At 36.1% G+C, this 17791-nt stretch overlaps 1 protein-coding gene across 2 annotated transcripts in view; it reads left to right on the forward strand.

The window, feature by feature from the left end:
* Positions 1-17791, forward strand: part of LOC116160943 (MAGUK p55 subfamily member 5-A) — a 75179-nt gene that overhangs the window by 56235 nt on the left and 1153 nt on the right. For both annotated transcript variants that reach the window (XM_031474094.1, XM_031474095.1), the window contains exons 5-11: positions 5764-5980; positions 12627-12914; positions 12961-13173; positions 13226-13570; positions 13624-13830; positions 14557-14721; positions 14770-15083. In XM_031474094.1, the coding sequence (XP_031329954.1) occupies positions 5764-5980; positions 12627-12914; positions 12961-13173; positions 13226-13570; positions 13624-13830; positions 14557-14721; positions 14770-15083 (1749 nt within the window). The remainder of the gene's footprint in view (positions 1-5763; positions 5981-12626; positions 12915-12960; positions 13174-13225; positions 13571-13623; positions 13831-14556; positions 14722-14769; positions 15084-17791) is intronic.

Consider the following 17791-nt stretch of genomic DNA (forward strand, 5'->3'; position numbering starts at 1 on the left):
ATGTCGGTCGATTCGAAGTGATTTTTGTGTATTAGTAAATTTCCAAAACTGATTACTGAATGAACATGGTGTCTTCGTCGCCCCCATACGAAAATAATAGAAAAAGTGTTATTAATAATAATTATTATTGCGTTCAGGTATGTTTTACGAGGTATTGAACGTTTCACAACACGCTTATTGATGTTCAAGGTTTGCGGTTTGCGATTGTATCATGTTTATTTAAAAAAATATTTAAAACAATCGATACTTTTTTAATGCATAACGTGCACGTAATAGATACTTTACCTACTGCAATTGTATGGCAAGAAAGTTGCGTTTCTCATTAGTTTAAATGTAAATTAAAAAGGTGATTAGAAATAGAAAGTACATAATTCTCATAAAATATTGGTTTGCGTAATTTGCAAATTCAAAACGTGCTCCAATCGGGACATTTTCCCTAATACGTAATTTCCCATATAAACTCCGCATACTTTACTTTTTAATTTGTATTTAAGTTTTGGCCTACGCATCAAATAAGATGTGTTAACTTTTAACCTTAATAATTTGCTCTTTAAATGCTCAAAACATTCGTATATTGTAGTAAAAAAATGGGAATTGCCGTGTTCCGAAACGCATTATTTACTATCAAACTACAGAAAGGACAAAAATTAAAGTATAGCGCGACACATTTTGGTATTGTTTTAGGGCATTTCCCCAAGTTCCTCTGTTGTACATACAAGATTTTCATTTCGAAACGAACGACCGATTCTAAAATTTTACATGGATGGATATATCCTAATAGTCCAGGAGGCAGCGACATTTTTTGTGCACTCATTTCTACAAAGCTGGTTTTCTGCCATTTTATTGTTTTGATAGTACAAGCATAGTGTAAAGTTACACTAAGGTACAAGTAAACAAAACGGTAGTCTACCGCGTCGGCGGTGTTGCCTAAATTGGCAACAATGTTCTGAACATGTTAATAAATAATATGTACATGCCTCATTTCTACAAGAATGAAAGTTTGTACAGTAATTAAGTATACCTAAAAATGAAATATGGTAATGGTCTACCTAGCTGGAAGCGTTACCATCACGTCTATCACCCACGCAAGATGCATAAAAAATTATTCGATTGAACTTATTTCTACAAAGATGAAATTTTTGTTGGAAAAAGTTGATGTCATAAGAAACCAAAAAAAAATGGTCTACCGATCGAGTGGTGTTGCTAAGGTCTCGGTAGACACGCTGGAAGGTACGATTTTCCGAGAGCAGCTGCTGATGCCCTGCTCTGCTAAAAGTACCTCTAAATTATTATATACACGGGCATAAAATAAAGATATTTCAAAAACGAACATAGGCAATTAACATGGGAAAAAGGTTTTTTTGCAGATCGTTGCTCCCCATGATAATTTAGGTCTTAGCGGGTTTATTATGACACCAATCGAAAAAAGATTTTTTTTTTCTTTATCTAATGATATACGAATTAGTTCATTTTCAATTGTATTTCTCATTATTAACGATCCTCGAGATTGTTTATAATTTTGTATTGCTGTCTGTCCGTCTGTCTGTTCGTCTGTCCGTGTGCACGATTACTCATAACTGAATAATATCATTGACATTGGCTATTTTGTGTCAAAATTTAATGCTACTGTTCATAGAAAATCGTGAACAAGTACCAGTTTCCATACGATTTTTTGACAAAAAAAGCCCGGTAATTTGATAACTATGCAAAAAATTTAATTGACTAACCTGTTGAGAAGCGAGATATTTTAGTTTTCAATGAATTTGAACGTTTTTCGTATTTAGGTTTTTTCCCAAAGTTTTCAACTTGTATGTAATATTATTTCTAAGTAATTTTTGTGGTGATGGCATTTTCAAAATTTCTGTACATAAAGTCGAATTTGTGGTTGAATTGGATTTTTCGCAAAAAATTTTTGAATGAGGTGGAATACTTCTCGTTTCTTTGAACGTTTGATTGCAGTATGAGGTAGAAGGGCCATCTTCTTTGTAATTTAAATCTTGAAAAAATGTATCAGTCATTTCTCAAGTCATTTTAACGACAAAAAATAATATGGTTACCTTGTTTTGAGTAAGGCAAAGGAATTGAATTGATTCTCAATAACTTTCGATTGCCGCTTTTGTAAATATCACATGAATTAAAGTGATTTTCACAAACGATTTTATATTTTAATTCTTCATCGTCTAACCCGGCAATAACAGAATTTCCACAAATTATTTTCCTTGCCGTCCTCGTTTGTTTTTGATAGGAAATTTAAAATAACTAATGTTTTTAGTTTTCATTATTTTATCAAAAATTCGACAATAACTCTAATTACCAAAATCATGTTAAGCCATGAAAATTTTCTAAAGACTTGACACAGACGGAGTGGGACGCTCATTAAAATGCATGGAAATACTTTTTCCTCAGTGAATAAATTTTACAAAAAAAATTATTGACAGTTGTCGTAAACTGATATTCATTTCGAATTGAATAACGAATAACGCATTTTTTATTTAAAAAATCTGATACAACTGAATACCGAACGATCCTCGAGATCTTCACGCATCCATTAATTTTACAACGCGCCTTAAGGGGTTGATTCTGTCCCACCAGATCGGAATAGCTTGTAAAACACATTGTTTGAAACGGAGTTAGCTTTACTTTTATTCCAGGTGCCTAGATACAAAATTTCGCTTAAACATTTTAACAAAAAAAACAAGATTGCGCATGCGCAAAACAATTTTTTTTCATTCGGCGTTAGTTTTACTTTTACTCGAGGTGCCTACATATTAAATTTCAATGAGATATCTTAACAAATAAAGAAAATTGAGATTGTGCAAATACAAAAGTAGGGTTGCGCATGCGCAATTGTTTTTTATTCATTACCTGGGGCTTAAGGGACATTTACTAACACAGAAAACCCGGCATTCACATGTGCTTTGTAACAAGAATTATAAAAGAAACCCTTTTTTGGACGTTTGCGCAGTTTTTGAGCTGTAATTTTTTGCCCCGTTAGTCTACGTAGCGACCTTTCTTATATCCTTAAGAACAGCTGTTTCAATTTTCAAAGCGATCGGGCGTTTCTATAGAACGTTATTCAGTAATGAGCTATCGTGCACACGGACAGACGAACAGACAGACGGACAGACAGACAGCAATACAAAATTATAAACGATCTCGAGGATCGTTAATAATGAGAAATACAACTGAAAATGAACTAATACGCATATCATTAGATAAAAAAAAAATCTTTTTTCGATTGGTGTCATTATAAACCCGATAAGACCTAAATTATCATGGGGAGCAACGATCTGCAAAAAACCTTTTTCCCATATTAATTGCCTATGTTCGTTTTTGAAATCTTTTTATTTTATGCCCGTGTATAATTTAGAGGTACTTTTAGCAGAGCAGGGCAGCAGCTGCTCTTTGAAAATCGTACCTTCCAGCGTGTCTACCGAGACCTTAGCAACATCACGCGATCGTAGACCATTTTTTTTTTGGTTTCTTATGACATCAATTTTTTCCAACAAAAATTTTATCTTTGTAGAAATAAGTTCAATCGAATAATTTTTTATGCATCTTGCGTGGATGGCATTTTCCATTATCATAGTGGCGTTATTCACAGTCGCTAGATCTCGCTTTAGGGTTGTGTAATGTTAATATACAGTTACTCAAAGTAGAAATTATCATTGAGCTGATTGGTATAACCGAATTAGGCGATTTTACTATGGTACCAATAATGCTGTCACAATTGTGTGCGGCAAGATAAATCTTGGTTTCCAGGTTAATTTTTACCTCCATTTTTACCAATCCGGTGTATTTTGCCAAAGCAGGCGGATCTCCCAACTACCAATAGAAAATAACACAACCGTATGACCACACTGTCACAGAGTCACTGTAATTTAATTAAAGAGACTTTGTACGAGACAGTGGCGACAATAGAGTGTCTAATTTTTTTGATTGGTTATTGAGATCGGCGGCCATGTTGCATCGAGTTTCTGCTACGTTATTGTGTGCAACTACACACCACATCGTATTGGTAATTGATGATCTCTAATTTGAATTTTCGATGCGACATGGGACTGGACGGAGTGTGGTATTCTTTTTGAATCAGCTTGTATTTCACAAAAAGTGGTCCACAAACAATAAAATTATCTAATCTTATTTTTTCCCACGTGATTTCAGTTTGATTTTGTAGGAAGCATCTTCCGCTAAAATTTTGGAAGAATTGGATCACAAATAAGAAATGTTGCGCATACGTAATATTTTTTTTGCCATCATTACCCTGTAGATAGTCTAGTTTTCATTTATTTTTTAGGAAACACTCTTTAATTCCAGAAAGATCCGTCCACAAACAAGAAAGTGCACATAATAAATCAGGGTTTCAAATGATACAACAGAGTACATTTTTTTCACTATCATAGCCGAGATCATAGCAACCGTTTCCACTTATTTCAATGGTTTCCACAATCAACTTGGGATTTAGATCAAGATTTTCGATCTCTCTGATCCAAAATCATCGCTAAAACTGAGCAAAGTAGGTGTGATGCAATGTGAGAGTGGGAACATTCTTGGGACCGTGGGAAATATTTCAGCAGTTGGCCCGGGCCAAATTTTGACTTCAGCATCCAAGATGAATGGTCCAGAATGCAAGATGGCGGGTCCAGCATCCAAGATGACAGGGCCAACTTTCAAAAGGCTCCTGACCAACCTCCGAAATACCCCCGGACCAACTGGCAAAGCGTCCCGGGTCAACAGTCTACTTCCCACGCTCAAGTAGCGTCACACTTACCGAGCGAGCTCCATGTTTTTGATTTTGGGCTAAAGGCCGCTTGACATGGAGAAATACAACGCGTATAGTATTTATCAGTACAATAAAAGGCAAAATTTTAAAATTGTGAAAAGTGAAAAAAATGGATTTTTGGCTACAATTGTTTTTTTTTGTAAATGGCACATGAAAAATTCTTTCCTTGGTGCAAGCCTCAGCACCATAACGAACCAAATAGCGAGAAAGTAGGGCAATAGGTCTTAAGATAAAGATGAAGTGGCACAGCCGTAGGGACGGATGAACAGACGGATTTTTTGTATTTTTATGGAATGGCGTTGTAAAGATTTTCGACATAAATGGAGGTATTTTATGCAACGGTAAATACACCCTAGTATTTAAATTGTTTGAGAAACGAACCAAAAAGAATGACGTTATTCTAATGCACCATCTGGCCGTAAATTAATATTACAGGCACGTGACCGAAAATCCACGAATCAGAAAAAAAGTTATAGGCTTTTTCTCGCCATGTTTAACCCGCCTTCCAGCTCTGAGTTTTTTCTTTAGGTACATGCTGAAAGTTATTTCATAAAAGTCGAAATTGAAATATCTTTCCGGAAATTTTTGAAGTGCTTTACATGCTGCAATTGAATTTCACTCTCAAGTGAAATTTTGCTAACACCAACCTAAACAATATAGAGATCGACGCTTTTGATCCTTTGCTTTTCTTTTTTCTGTTATTGCTGTATTACTATGATTTATCCCGTATCGTAACAATTCCCAAAATCGATATATTTTTCACATTTACTATAATTAAGATCAAAGAGATCATTTGCAAACTTTTGTTTATAGAGAGAAAGATAGACAAATCAGAGCTTTTCAAATCAAGAGCACATAAAACGTTTCCAATAATAGAATCACGATTACGTATATTTAATTTTTATATGAAGTTTTCGACGCAATCGCGAATTAAAATTAAAAATTCGTGGAAAAACTAATCAGTATTCGCTCCTTTGTAGGAACAATTAAGGAAACGAAAAGAAGAAGAGGAAAGAATAGCGGCCCAAAATGAATTCCTAAATCGATCGCTTCGCGGTTCACGAAAACTTCAGGCACTTGAAAGTCATCCTCAAGGAAGTATAAACGATGCGTTTACGGACGACGATACACGCGAGTCGTCCAGGTCTCTGACACCCGCATTTCCCGGTGAAAAGGAAGTCGTTCACACACTTTATGGTAAGTGATTGGTGAAATACACTATTTGCTATACATAGTTATTTATTTTAAATTATGTATTTGCGAACAGCTCTTTATTTCCGGCGGGGACGGATGTTGCCAGCATTCCCAACTCGTTACTAAACCTTTCTTTGTGTCCGGTATTTGTATGCAAGCCTTTCTTTTGCACCAATTCCAGTTGATTTGAATCCGTGAAAGCGTTGTCAATAATACAAATTGAATAATATTGATATTTGGTTTGGTTCATTAATTCCGGAGGCGTAGATATTTTGGTTTCCAATTTCATGTGTACTAAAGTACATAATATATTAAATATATACCTACGTTTACACCTTTCTCACATTCTACGCACGTTACGCTATAGAAACTGAAAGTATATACTTGGACAGTTGCAGACGGTTTGCAAGATATTTCAGTGTGTGACCAATATTTTCTAGCAACACAACTAACAACCACTACGATTATTTGGAGCTAGAACATCCAAGGATATCTCTCATAATCATTTTTCAATTGCCAGTTTGCGGTTTCCGGTTTACAGTTTTCAGGTTCCACAGTTTCAATTCTCACTTACCTACCAGTAATTTTAGCTTCCTAGTTCAAATTTCTATTATTAACTTTTAATTTCCATTTTTCAAATGTTCTAAGCTTCTAAATTTCAGTTAATTTCCTAACTTTAAGCTATACAACCAGGCTAAGCGTGAGCGCAATATTTAGCGAGTACTTAAATAACATCGCAATCGTACGCGTCGTTTACCATCCAATGGCAACGCTGTATCCGCAATCTGTGGGAAATGACGAAGCCTTCGCACTTTGCCTGCATGTTTAGGCATTTCGCGAAATCCCTAAGGAGAGGCAGGCAAAGTGAGAACTGCAGCTCCGTTTCTCACTTTGACTGTTGTATTCGTCATTTCGCTAAATGCCTAGGATTTCGCAATTTGCCGGTAACATATTCCGATTTCATAATTTAAATTATAATTTCTTTTAGTTCGGTGACAGGTTGCCTACTTATGCGCAATGTCCACTTTCCAGTTTAAAAATTTCCAATGTCTATATTGGAAACTGCAACAAATTATGAATGCATGTTAATAAACATGGCACTTTCGGTGTACTTGCTTGAGTGTAAAACTATTTTCGTATCGCCTAGGGACACATTCAAAGGAAGGCAGCTGGGTTGGCCTCTCCAAAGTTGCCTAACTTCAAATTCTTCGGATGCTACAAAATCTTTCATTTCTCCAGATCCAGACCCATCTGATCTTTTAGGTTCTGTTAGGGTTCATCAGTCTTCGAATGCTTTCGATTCTTGGGTTTCTTCAAATTCTGTTGAACTTTCATATTCTTTCGGCATTCTCCTTCAGATTTTTTAAATGTATGCTGATTTTTTGTATTCCTTCTTTTGCAGATTCTTCCTTTTAATTGTTTTCAATTTTCTAGTTTTTTGTAACGGTTAGTTAAAAAATGTTACTTTTCGTTTCTAATGATCTGGGCATAAACATGTTGACAAATTTACAATCTTATCTCTAAGGCGCTGACGCAATGTTGGTACTTAAATGGGAGAAGCTTCTAAAACTGAAAATTTAATAAGATAACATAAAACTAGTTCAAAATTAACCGCCCCCCAGTTAAGTCCTATACGTTCACAGGAAGTAGAAACCTTAGTTGCTAATTGAAAATTTTCACATTCTCGTAATATCTTAGGGGTTCCTTCTTTTTAAAGTTAATCTACTTAAAATGAACCTAAGGTATTTATATCAGAGTTTTTTAGATTACAACGCCCAGTAAACGTACGTTCGTTAATTTTACGTTTTCTTAACGTGTCAGTGGTAAATTTTATGCGAAGGTGAACTATATCACCCATATTTCACGTACAATTTACGTGTTGTCGAACCTTTTGACAAACGTATAACATTTACACTATTTTTTACGTATAATTATCGTTTAATTCGACCGAAAGTTTTCCGCCTTATTATTTATCGCCATATCCGGTATCTCGGATACACCTGAAAGATTGCGTCTTGTGGAGACGTTCAAGTACGGGAGCCGACCACCACCCTGGCGTTTCTAAATCGGTGGTCGCGTTCGTTTAAATATAGTTCCACATGAAACAATTATTCTTCAAAACGCACCACTCAATAGCGCTTCCTCGCCACATAAAGTGGTCCGTGTCAAAAGACTCTTAGACTTCAACTTCTTTAGTCTTCAAATCATATTCTTGAACAACATCCATTTCGTCTTTCAATTGTTCGAAGTCCGCCAAATCGTTCAGACTCTTAAGAGCCGCACTGCTGCGGTTTATGCCGATAAGTGGCGAAAGAGTAGAATATCATCTAAATTTTAAGCATGTTTTTTACGAATGAGTAGAAAGTGTTTGAAAATTGTATTCGAAAACAGAAGGTTTGGTTTAGGTACTCAGGGTTTTACACGCAAATCGATAAGAAAAATAATTTGGAAACTGTCATTGCTAGTGTCATGGTGGTGGGTGACAAAGGTGTATTTGATATTGATTGTGGGGTTAGGATTATTTACTAATAAATGACTGCCTTTGGGGAAGAGAGTTTATTTACTACCTAACTCGTTCAATGCAAGTCTTACACACTACTGATTATCAATCGTCGTCAAACTCAATCACCTGCGAGTTTGCCAACCTTGCTACTTACTTCTAGATTGCTGTAATAGCCAATTTCATCATATATCGGCGGATATCCTGTGGATATTGACTTTTACACAATCATAAGTTAATAACCTTATATTATTACACTACATGATAAAAAGCAGCCAAAGTGGGTAAAGAATTGATACAACCGAAATTCAAAAAATTATATGAGCAGCAGTACGATGCGTTTAGGTAAGAAGTAGAGCTGCATACAAAATGTGGAACAACCTACTGAAATTGCCTTGTTAGTAATTTCATCCTTCCGGGATTTTCGTCCAAATTTAATCCCGGCGGGACAAAAAGTGACACTTCAGTACTTGTCATAATGGGGTGAAGTTGTTACTTTAGTCTCGGAAGTACGAAAAATTTCAGGTGTGTCAATTATAGGAACTACAAAGTGTCATTTTAGTGTATCCACGATTACAAAGATGTCGCTTTAAACAAACAAGAAATCCGACATTATATAGTAATATTACCTACAGATTTACAATTGATTGGCAACCCGCCTATCAGTGAGGACTTTGAGCATATAATATAGTGTTTTGGGTGGAAATTGTGCGGTTCTTACACAAACATTTTCTTGAACGTAACTAGAGACATCTATCAATGACAAGCAGAAGTAGCGCGAGCGATATTAATTTATGCACTATGTGTATGTATGTCATTGCGCGCCTCTTTCGGTAATTGTACAAGTCAAAGTAATAAGTGTATCCGATTTCTATAATCGTCTAATACTAGAAAATTTTCAGATTCTTTATAGATTTTTCATTTTCCTTCCGATCCTTCAGATCATTTTTGAGACTGTAATTTCTTTAAATCCATCAACTTGTAGTAGATTTCAGACGTTCATACCGAGATCAGCAGTCGGTCAGAGTTTAGGTACTCTTGCGCACGTTTGTCAAATTTGATATTTCACATTTTGTTATTTTTTATGTTTTTTGATATGTTATACTATTGATATATTTGTTTACTTTCGAAAACCCCGTTCAATTTAGAAATATGGTTCCATTTTATTTCTACTACATATTGTTCTCAATTTAAAATGGAATTGAGCCGCAAAATCTAGCGCGCTGTTGCTGGGAAAAAAAAGGATTGTCAATTATTATTTTTAGTTAGTGACCTGTGACGCGTTGCTTTTCTTTTAGAATATTAGATAATTTTCGATATAAGTACTGCACTTGATGACATGTGAAGTTACATAACTAATAGGGTGCAACCTCAAAATACACCACTTCTACCTTTTACATTATAGGATATAGTGATGTATCGCTTATTTGGATACCTGGTACTAACCCGGTACAAACGAAATGTGAAGTGCTCGTTTTAGGATAATTGTGAATAGCGTATTTTGATCTCGAACACGGATACGATAGGATGTATACCTCGCAAGGCAAGCCTAAACTCTTCGCTTAAAGACGCGTTTAGACGTATCCAGTAGCTGGCGCCAGTCTAACTTTTCTGGGCTAGCAAAGCGCTGGCTCAGGTCGTTGGCACGTATCCAGTAGATGGCGCTAGTCTCACTGGCCGCAATTCTTGGTTCTCTATTGCATAAGCATTCCTGCTTTCTGTATATAGTTCAACAAACTAAATAGTTTCTTTTTCACTGAATTTACGCGCCATTTCATAAAAAAAATTAAACAATACGCCAATCAGCCTTGTAAGGTTATGGCAGCGAGACATCGACCTGCGCTAACGGTGGCGCAGGTGTACACGGTATGGGATTGGCAGCTACTGGCAACAAAAATAAACGCGCTCGCTATTCGCCCCAGTGTTGGCAACTAGCGCTGGACTGACACGAAACAGTATTCACACGATGCCAGTAATATACCAGTGCTGGCAGGCCAGTGAGACTGGCGCCAGCTACTGGATACGTCTAAACGCGTCTTAAAACGGAAAGCGCTATAGACAGTGAACACTGGGCGCGGCAGTCGGCGGACAGCAGCGTTTAATTTTTTCACGCAGCAAATCCACTGAACGCCTATGCTTATATAATCAGATTTCTGTCAGAAGCTGTGCGCAATTTACTCAGCGGGACCGCGCCCACTGTTTCGTAAGCATTGACATGTGCCACATAAATTACTAGAATTTAGGGTATACTAGGGATTTTCGCAATGCCAACAGACACCGAAGCGCACCAAACGCGTTTCAGGTGACCTAATTCTAACTGGCCAATGAGAAACGTATTTCGCCATATATCCTAAGTTTAACGTTTAACCTTTTGTATACCGTCCTCATAAAAACGTCTTGATTTGACAGTCACTGCAGCATTGTTGTTTTGATGCAGGTGTAACGTAAAATGAATGGCTACTTTGATTGAAAGTCGAAATACGATCACCCAAAAAATTGAAGCAATCTAATTATACATTCCCTTGTATAGGTACCTATAGCAAAACCTGTTCTGTATGATTATAATGTAATGCTGTCAATAGACATAGTGGCGTAGGTAGGTACTACCTATAAAAATCAAGTCAACATCAACTGCGATTATATTTATGTGGAAGTTTAGAAAGGTTCCATCACAATGAGATTAGGCTAGTGTACTAAAAAGCTTTTTTTTTTCACTACTAGCGTCTGATGACATGATTATTAACCTTTTTTCCACTTGTAAAGTAGGCTTTCTCGGCATTTGTTCAAAGTGGTTAATAATTTTTTATTATTAACTAGTAGTCAATAATGAGAACTGTCACGCTGTCACTTTTAGAAAACACAACCCGAAATTTCGCTCAATGAACGTTTAGACAAGTTCTCTAAAACGAATAATTGCCACCATTCGCAATTTCCAGAGAAATTACATACCTAAAATTATCACATTTTGAAAAAATTCGAACGAAATTACTCTTTGAAAAATCTCAATGACAGAACAAAATACGGCCTGTTTGACTTGTACTTCCACGTACTTGATTGACATGTTAAATTAAGAAACAAACAATTCTGTCCAATCGTTAACTCTCTTATCAATATAATATGTTAATTTAGAGGATTTCAAGTGCTAGTAGTGAAAAAAATAGTATATATACCACGGTAGAGAAGTCTATTATTGCCTTCGCACCTTACACCCCTCGGCGCAAGCGCCTCGAGATGTAATCTTGCTGCTCAGGCAATAATAGTGGACTTCTCTACCTTGATATATAATGTACTATTATTATACCTGAATCACAATCTCCGTTTTAAACACTCAAATGCGTGCGAAAAAGGGCCTTTAAAACACACGTGCTTTAAAGTTGCTAAGTAACGATACTTCAAGTATTACTTTTGAAACTGTTATCTGGATAAAATAAAAAATCCTCTTAGGTCGCTTTCTGTAAATGCAGAACATTTCTTTGGCTTTTATACCTATCCTTTGGTTGAAGCTTTCACAAACGCGCGTAATTTAGGGTATGCTTCCAAATTTGTTCCACTTTTTAATCGCAGCATTGCTTTAAAGATTTGAATGAATTCACCAAAATATAGAAGATTTAAATACCTTTGACATTTCCTTCATATATGCCAGCATTATGGATGCATTTAAGACTGTATTCGTAAGTAACTTCCTATTCATCCATGGAAAGAACTTTTCATATTCTTTATAATAGGCTTTACTGGAGTTGGATTTTACACCTACCAACGTTTGATTAGATTTTACAACAATCGATTTAATGCCGGTGTATTATCTTTTTCAACGGAAATCGTTTAATTCACAAAGACGATGATTTTTATAAGCAAACGTCAAGTGACATTTCCATGGCAATCGTGAAATACGAACACCCAGCCCACTTAATTAGACATGTATTCGAGTATACCTAACGTCAATATGACTTCATTGTATTTCCTATTTTTAAATTATACTGCAGGTATAATAAAAAATACTATAAGATACACGTGTATAATTGATCTTTAAAGCACTTGCAACGTTAAACTCGTTGCGCGTGCTTTAAAGACTTGATTATACACTTGTATCTTAATTAATATACTATTTTGCAGTTTGTGAATTTGTTATAATTTATGACATTTTTACAGGATATGGTGACTTAGTAGCAGCAGTACAACGCCTTCAATTACAGCTGAAAAAGGCCGGTACTGGGGGAGGACTGGGAGGGCTGGAAGGCAGAGTGGCAGCAGTGCAGTCGCTATTGCTATCGCCCCAGTTTGGTCGTGCCTTGGCCGTACATAATAAAGTGCAAGCTGTCAGATCAAGAACCGCGCACCGAGCTACCATCAACGCCCAGGCAGCTCTTAGGGATTGTTTAGACGCCTTAGGTAGTTCCCAGAGTGCGTACGCCGTAGAATTGGCAACACTGTTAACAGGTATTTAAATTAGTTCTGATTTCTTTGATGACATGTTCCCTTTTAGGGTATGAGCTTGAGGCGCTCATGGTTGCGCATGACGATGTTGCGTCAACGCTACCTGCCGATTCCACAACTCCAACGCTTCCACCTACAGAGACAATACCACAAACATTACCTGACCAATACGGATCGGATAATATAAAAATTATCAAAATTGAAAAAAGTACCGAACCTTTGGGTGCAACAATTAGGAACGATGGTGACGCAGTTGTCGTAGGTAAGTTACAGTTCATTTAGCTTTGGACGACTTGATTGAGTTTTTCTCTCAGGAAGGGTGGTACGAGGAGGAGCCGCAGATAAAAGCGGTCTACTACATGAAGGTGACGAAATATTGGAAGTGAACGATATAGAAATGCGTGGGAAGAGTGTAAATGCTGTCTGTGATATCTTAGCGGCTATGGAAGGAACCCTAACGTTCCTTATAGTCCCCGCTGCTCAAGCAAGAGGCCACTCTGGAAGAGACTCTGTTTTACATGTGAAAGCACATTTCGATTACGATCCCGAAGACGACTTATACATACCATGCCGCGAATTGGGTATAAGTTTTCAGAAAGGTGACGTTTTGCATATCATAAGCCAAGAGGATCCCAACTGGTGGCAGGCATACAGAGAAGGTAGACGGCGTAACTTGGCGCTTCGTTTTTTTATAACTCAAGGTTGACCGTAGGCGAGGAGGATCAAACGTTAGCTGGTCTGGTGCCTTCTCAAACTTTTCAGCATCAACGGGAGAGTATGAGACTAGCTGCTAGCGAACGGTATCCTCGCGCTCAAAGGAAAGCGACGACTTTATTGTGCGGGAAAACGCCGAAACGTAAGAAAAAGAAAGGCACTTACGCAGAAGGAGGATATCCAATGTATACTAATGCAATAGATGGTAAATATATATGTTTACTATATAACGTGTATAGGTACACGTCTGTGTAAACGAACTTTGTTAATTCTTTTTGCTTTTTCACTTTCCTCTTGTTGTTTTTGCATCTATGTGTAATTCTTTGTAGATCAATTCTTTTTACTTTTGTAAGATTGTAATGTTTTCATATGTTAGTATTGTCGTATTTATTTTCATTCTGGTTTTCCTACGTGTTTCTTTCTTCCTTTTTACACAGTGTGCTGTCATTTTGTAACCTGCTTTCTAATATTTTTCTATATATGCGTTTATTATATAATAGGTAGTCAACGAAGTAATCTCTCTGTAAATTTTTACTTGTGGTTTGATTTCCTCATTCTACTTATTACCATCGAGTTTTGTTTTTTATAAGTTTCACAAGTCCCTTTGGCACTGCTCATTTTTTTAAAAATTTTCTTCTAACTTTTATGTATGTTTTAATTTTTATTTCAATTTATTCAGCTGTGTTTCAGTGTATACTTGTGTTACACTATTCTTTGAAGTCGTTGTACTCTTGACTCTCACATCCACTACTATTTCTTATGTCTTCTGTCTATAAACACATAATCTAATTTTGTTTTTTCTTTTCTTTTTCTATTCCCCTGATTTACATCTCATGTACACAAAAATCTTATTATTCCTCTTGCATTATCATTGAAACATTGTTTATAAAAATTGTGGGAGTATGATTTGCTAAAATAATTATATTTGTAGAATATGAACCTGAAGAAATCCTGACGTATGAAGAAGTAGCATTATATTACCCCCGCGCAAACAACAAAAGGCCAATAGTACTCATAGGCCCACCGAACATCGGCAGGCACGAGCTGAGGCAAAGGCTAATGGAAGACTCGGAACGATTCGCCGCTGCAATACCTCGTAAGTTAATCCGCATCAGTCACATTTGATTGATAATTGTTTACTTAGACACGTCGCGCGCGAGGAAAGACAACGAGGTGGACGGACAAGATTATCACTTCATTACGAGAGCGCAATTCGAAGCGGATATTCTGTCGAGAAAGTTCGTCGAGCACGGCGAGTACGAAAAGGCGTACTATGGAACTTCGCTGGACGCGATTCGATCGGTGGTCAACTCTGGGAAAATATGTGTACTTAATTTACATCCACAAAGTTTAAAAATTTTACGAACTTCTGATCTTAAACCTTATGTTGTGTTTGTAGCACCGCCCAGCCTTGAAAAATTAAGACAGAAGAAAATACGGTGTGGAGAAGCTTTCAAGGTAAATAGTTTCTACTTTAGCAATACCGAAACCCTTATCTAAAGCTCTGTGTGACACAAAACTAAAATATTAGTACTAGATGGCATTCAAAAGCTCACTGTGTATCACATTTTATAATTTTTAGTCTACATTGACTCCTGTGTGACACAATACACGTTTAAAAACATTGTTTTTCAACACGATATTTAAAAAAATTCCCCATGATAAGATATTCACTTAGTTGGTTTTTAATTTAATAGGATGGTGCACCCTCGCACCATCCCTTAATCGTGCAAGAATACCTATCGGAAGAATTTCCTGGTAAATTGATAATTTGTTCGAGAGGTATTCACGCACGATTATGGCCTTCTGGGCGAGTGCACCATCCTGTTGAAACCAACAGTTTTCAACTTTTTCGTGCGCCATCGTTGATAATAAAAAATGCTACTCAATACAGTGTGTACTTTTTGTACGTGCCATATAAAAAAATGAAGTTGATTATGGTTTCTCCGAAATGAAATATTTTACTGAAAATCTCTCAAGGTTGTCTTGTAGACCTAAAAAGGTGGCAATGAGTTTTTCCTCTTTACCGTCGTCGTATCTTCTATATGGTTACCGAGATGATTAGGTTCACCTAAGAAATATAAAAATAAAAAATGATTAAAAGAAATTCTTTTATTTGGTACCTGCACAAGAGAAACATTTATAGGTTAAGGTAACGTTTTCTGGTAAAACGGATTTTACATAAAAAATTCAAATTTTATACACTATCCATTACTATTTTTGGAACGGGCCACTTTCTATCAACAATTCAAAAACATGCATAGGTCACAAGAGTTCATTTGTTTTTTTTTATATAACATTTCTTCTAGTCATCTCGGCGACGGCTCGTAACTTAATTACTCCCATTTTTTCTCTACAGTCTTCGCAACAAACATTATAAACTCCGGTATTGATTTCGTGCGGCGGAGTCGCGAGGCTTGCTTCGCCAAATGAAGAACTGCCTCGCGCCAAAAGCCACCTCTCCTTGAAGCACCTGACCTACAATCGCTCTGTTTGCACGCCGTTTATGCATTATTTCTGCCGCGCTCGAAAAAGATCAAAATGCCATATCTTACAATTATAGTCTATCCATACTGTAGGCGATTTTTTAAGAACTCTTTCATCCATTCGTCAGCGTTTCTTGCGATTTGCTAAAATTCGATGCGTCACAACGAAACTAATGACGTTAACGTAGGTCAAAACTCTGAGTTGTCAAAAACACTACATTCCAACTACGAATCTAATACTGACATTGAACTATATACTCTGTAACTGGAAGATTTTTTAATATGAAGTTTGTAACTTTAGACCTAACAAAGAAAACACCCTGTAAATTTATTTTTGATTTAATTTTTACTTTAACCAGGGTAAAAGATATAGAGACCCTGGAATCAAAATTTAAGTAGTAATTTTGACAACAAACTGATGACTGTAAATACCATTTTTTTCTTATAAATCTAATTACCTTTAAAATTACCAGTTCTTCGTATATTAACCATATACATAATAAAAAGAAGTCGCACCATTAAAGAATGCATTCAAATACAGAGAGATAAATGTACCTTTTAGCCCTACTTTGTGAACGCACTCTGTATAATAAAATATATTTTTAAAATGAATAGAATATTCAACCATATCATAGTACAAAAGCAGTCTGTCGAAAAATATTATCTTTAAGACATCTCCGCGCAATTGTTGATTCGCCCTGTATATTTAAAAAAAATATAGGTACAAAATATACAACTATGCAAAAATTAGAGTGGATGAGGAGCCCGAAACAAACGTCGTTTCCAACCAACAAGAACTAAACATGTATTGTTATGTAGTCATTTTTGTACCGGACCCTAGATAAAACATATTTTAATCCCTTCACTCACAACAGTCACAACAGTAGATTCAATTACAGTTTACATTTCGTATTACAAAAAAAACACCTTGAAATAGTTGTTAGTGTGTGTGTTTGCTTACGAAAGATAGGATCACATCCACTTTTATGACAAATAGCCTAATCCGAAATAGAAACAACGAAATTTATATATCAAAAAATATAAACTGTTTAATTTCCCACAAAAATCAGAGTCTGCGCTATGTCTTCAACCATTTGGGAATAATCAGCATTTATAGTTTACTTCTGTATTGACATTCACAATTTTTGGAATGCTCATGTGCTTTAATTAATGAATCTGATTTCAAAATAATGCGAGTGCAACAACACATTAATTGTGGTAGAATATATCAATAAGTTCGTGTAGAATATACATAACAAAATATAAACAGTTGGAAGATGTGACATCACATTGGATACCACTCGGGATACCATCAGTAGCTAATAAAATCAGAGAATATACCAACATAATACCAGGGATTTCCAAAAAAACACCAATCGTGACTGCAAGAAAGATTAGGTATACTTTCATCAATTTCATATTTTTAAAAAGTGCAAGAAACCCGTCCTGAAAAATCCCAAAATTGAATTACATTTTTTTAACATTTTTCCCCAACAACCATATGTAACACATAAAAAGATCTGGCTAACGGCTTTACCTAGGTCGGTGAGCATGCCCTTTCCAATTTTTCAAGAATGTCAACAAAATTCTTCCTTTGCAACTCTAAATGGGGTAGGAAGGGAATTTAGTATCCCACTACTCCTTTAAATGGATGCTGTTAGAATATTTATATTAGTTTCG

This window comes from Photinus pyralis, unplaced genomic scaffold (genome assembly GCF_008802855.1).
Source record: "Photinus pyralis isolate 1611_PpyrPB1 unplaced genomic scaffold, Ppyr1.3 Ppyr1.4_LG10, whole genome shotgun sequence".
Taxonomy (NCBI): domain Eukaryota; kingdom Metazoa; phylum Arthropoda; class Insecta; order Coleoptera; family Lampyridae; genus Photinus; species Photinus pyralis.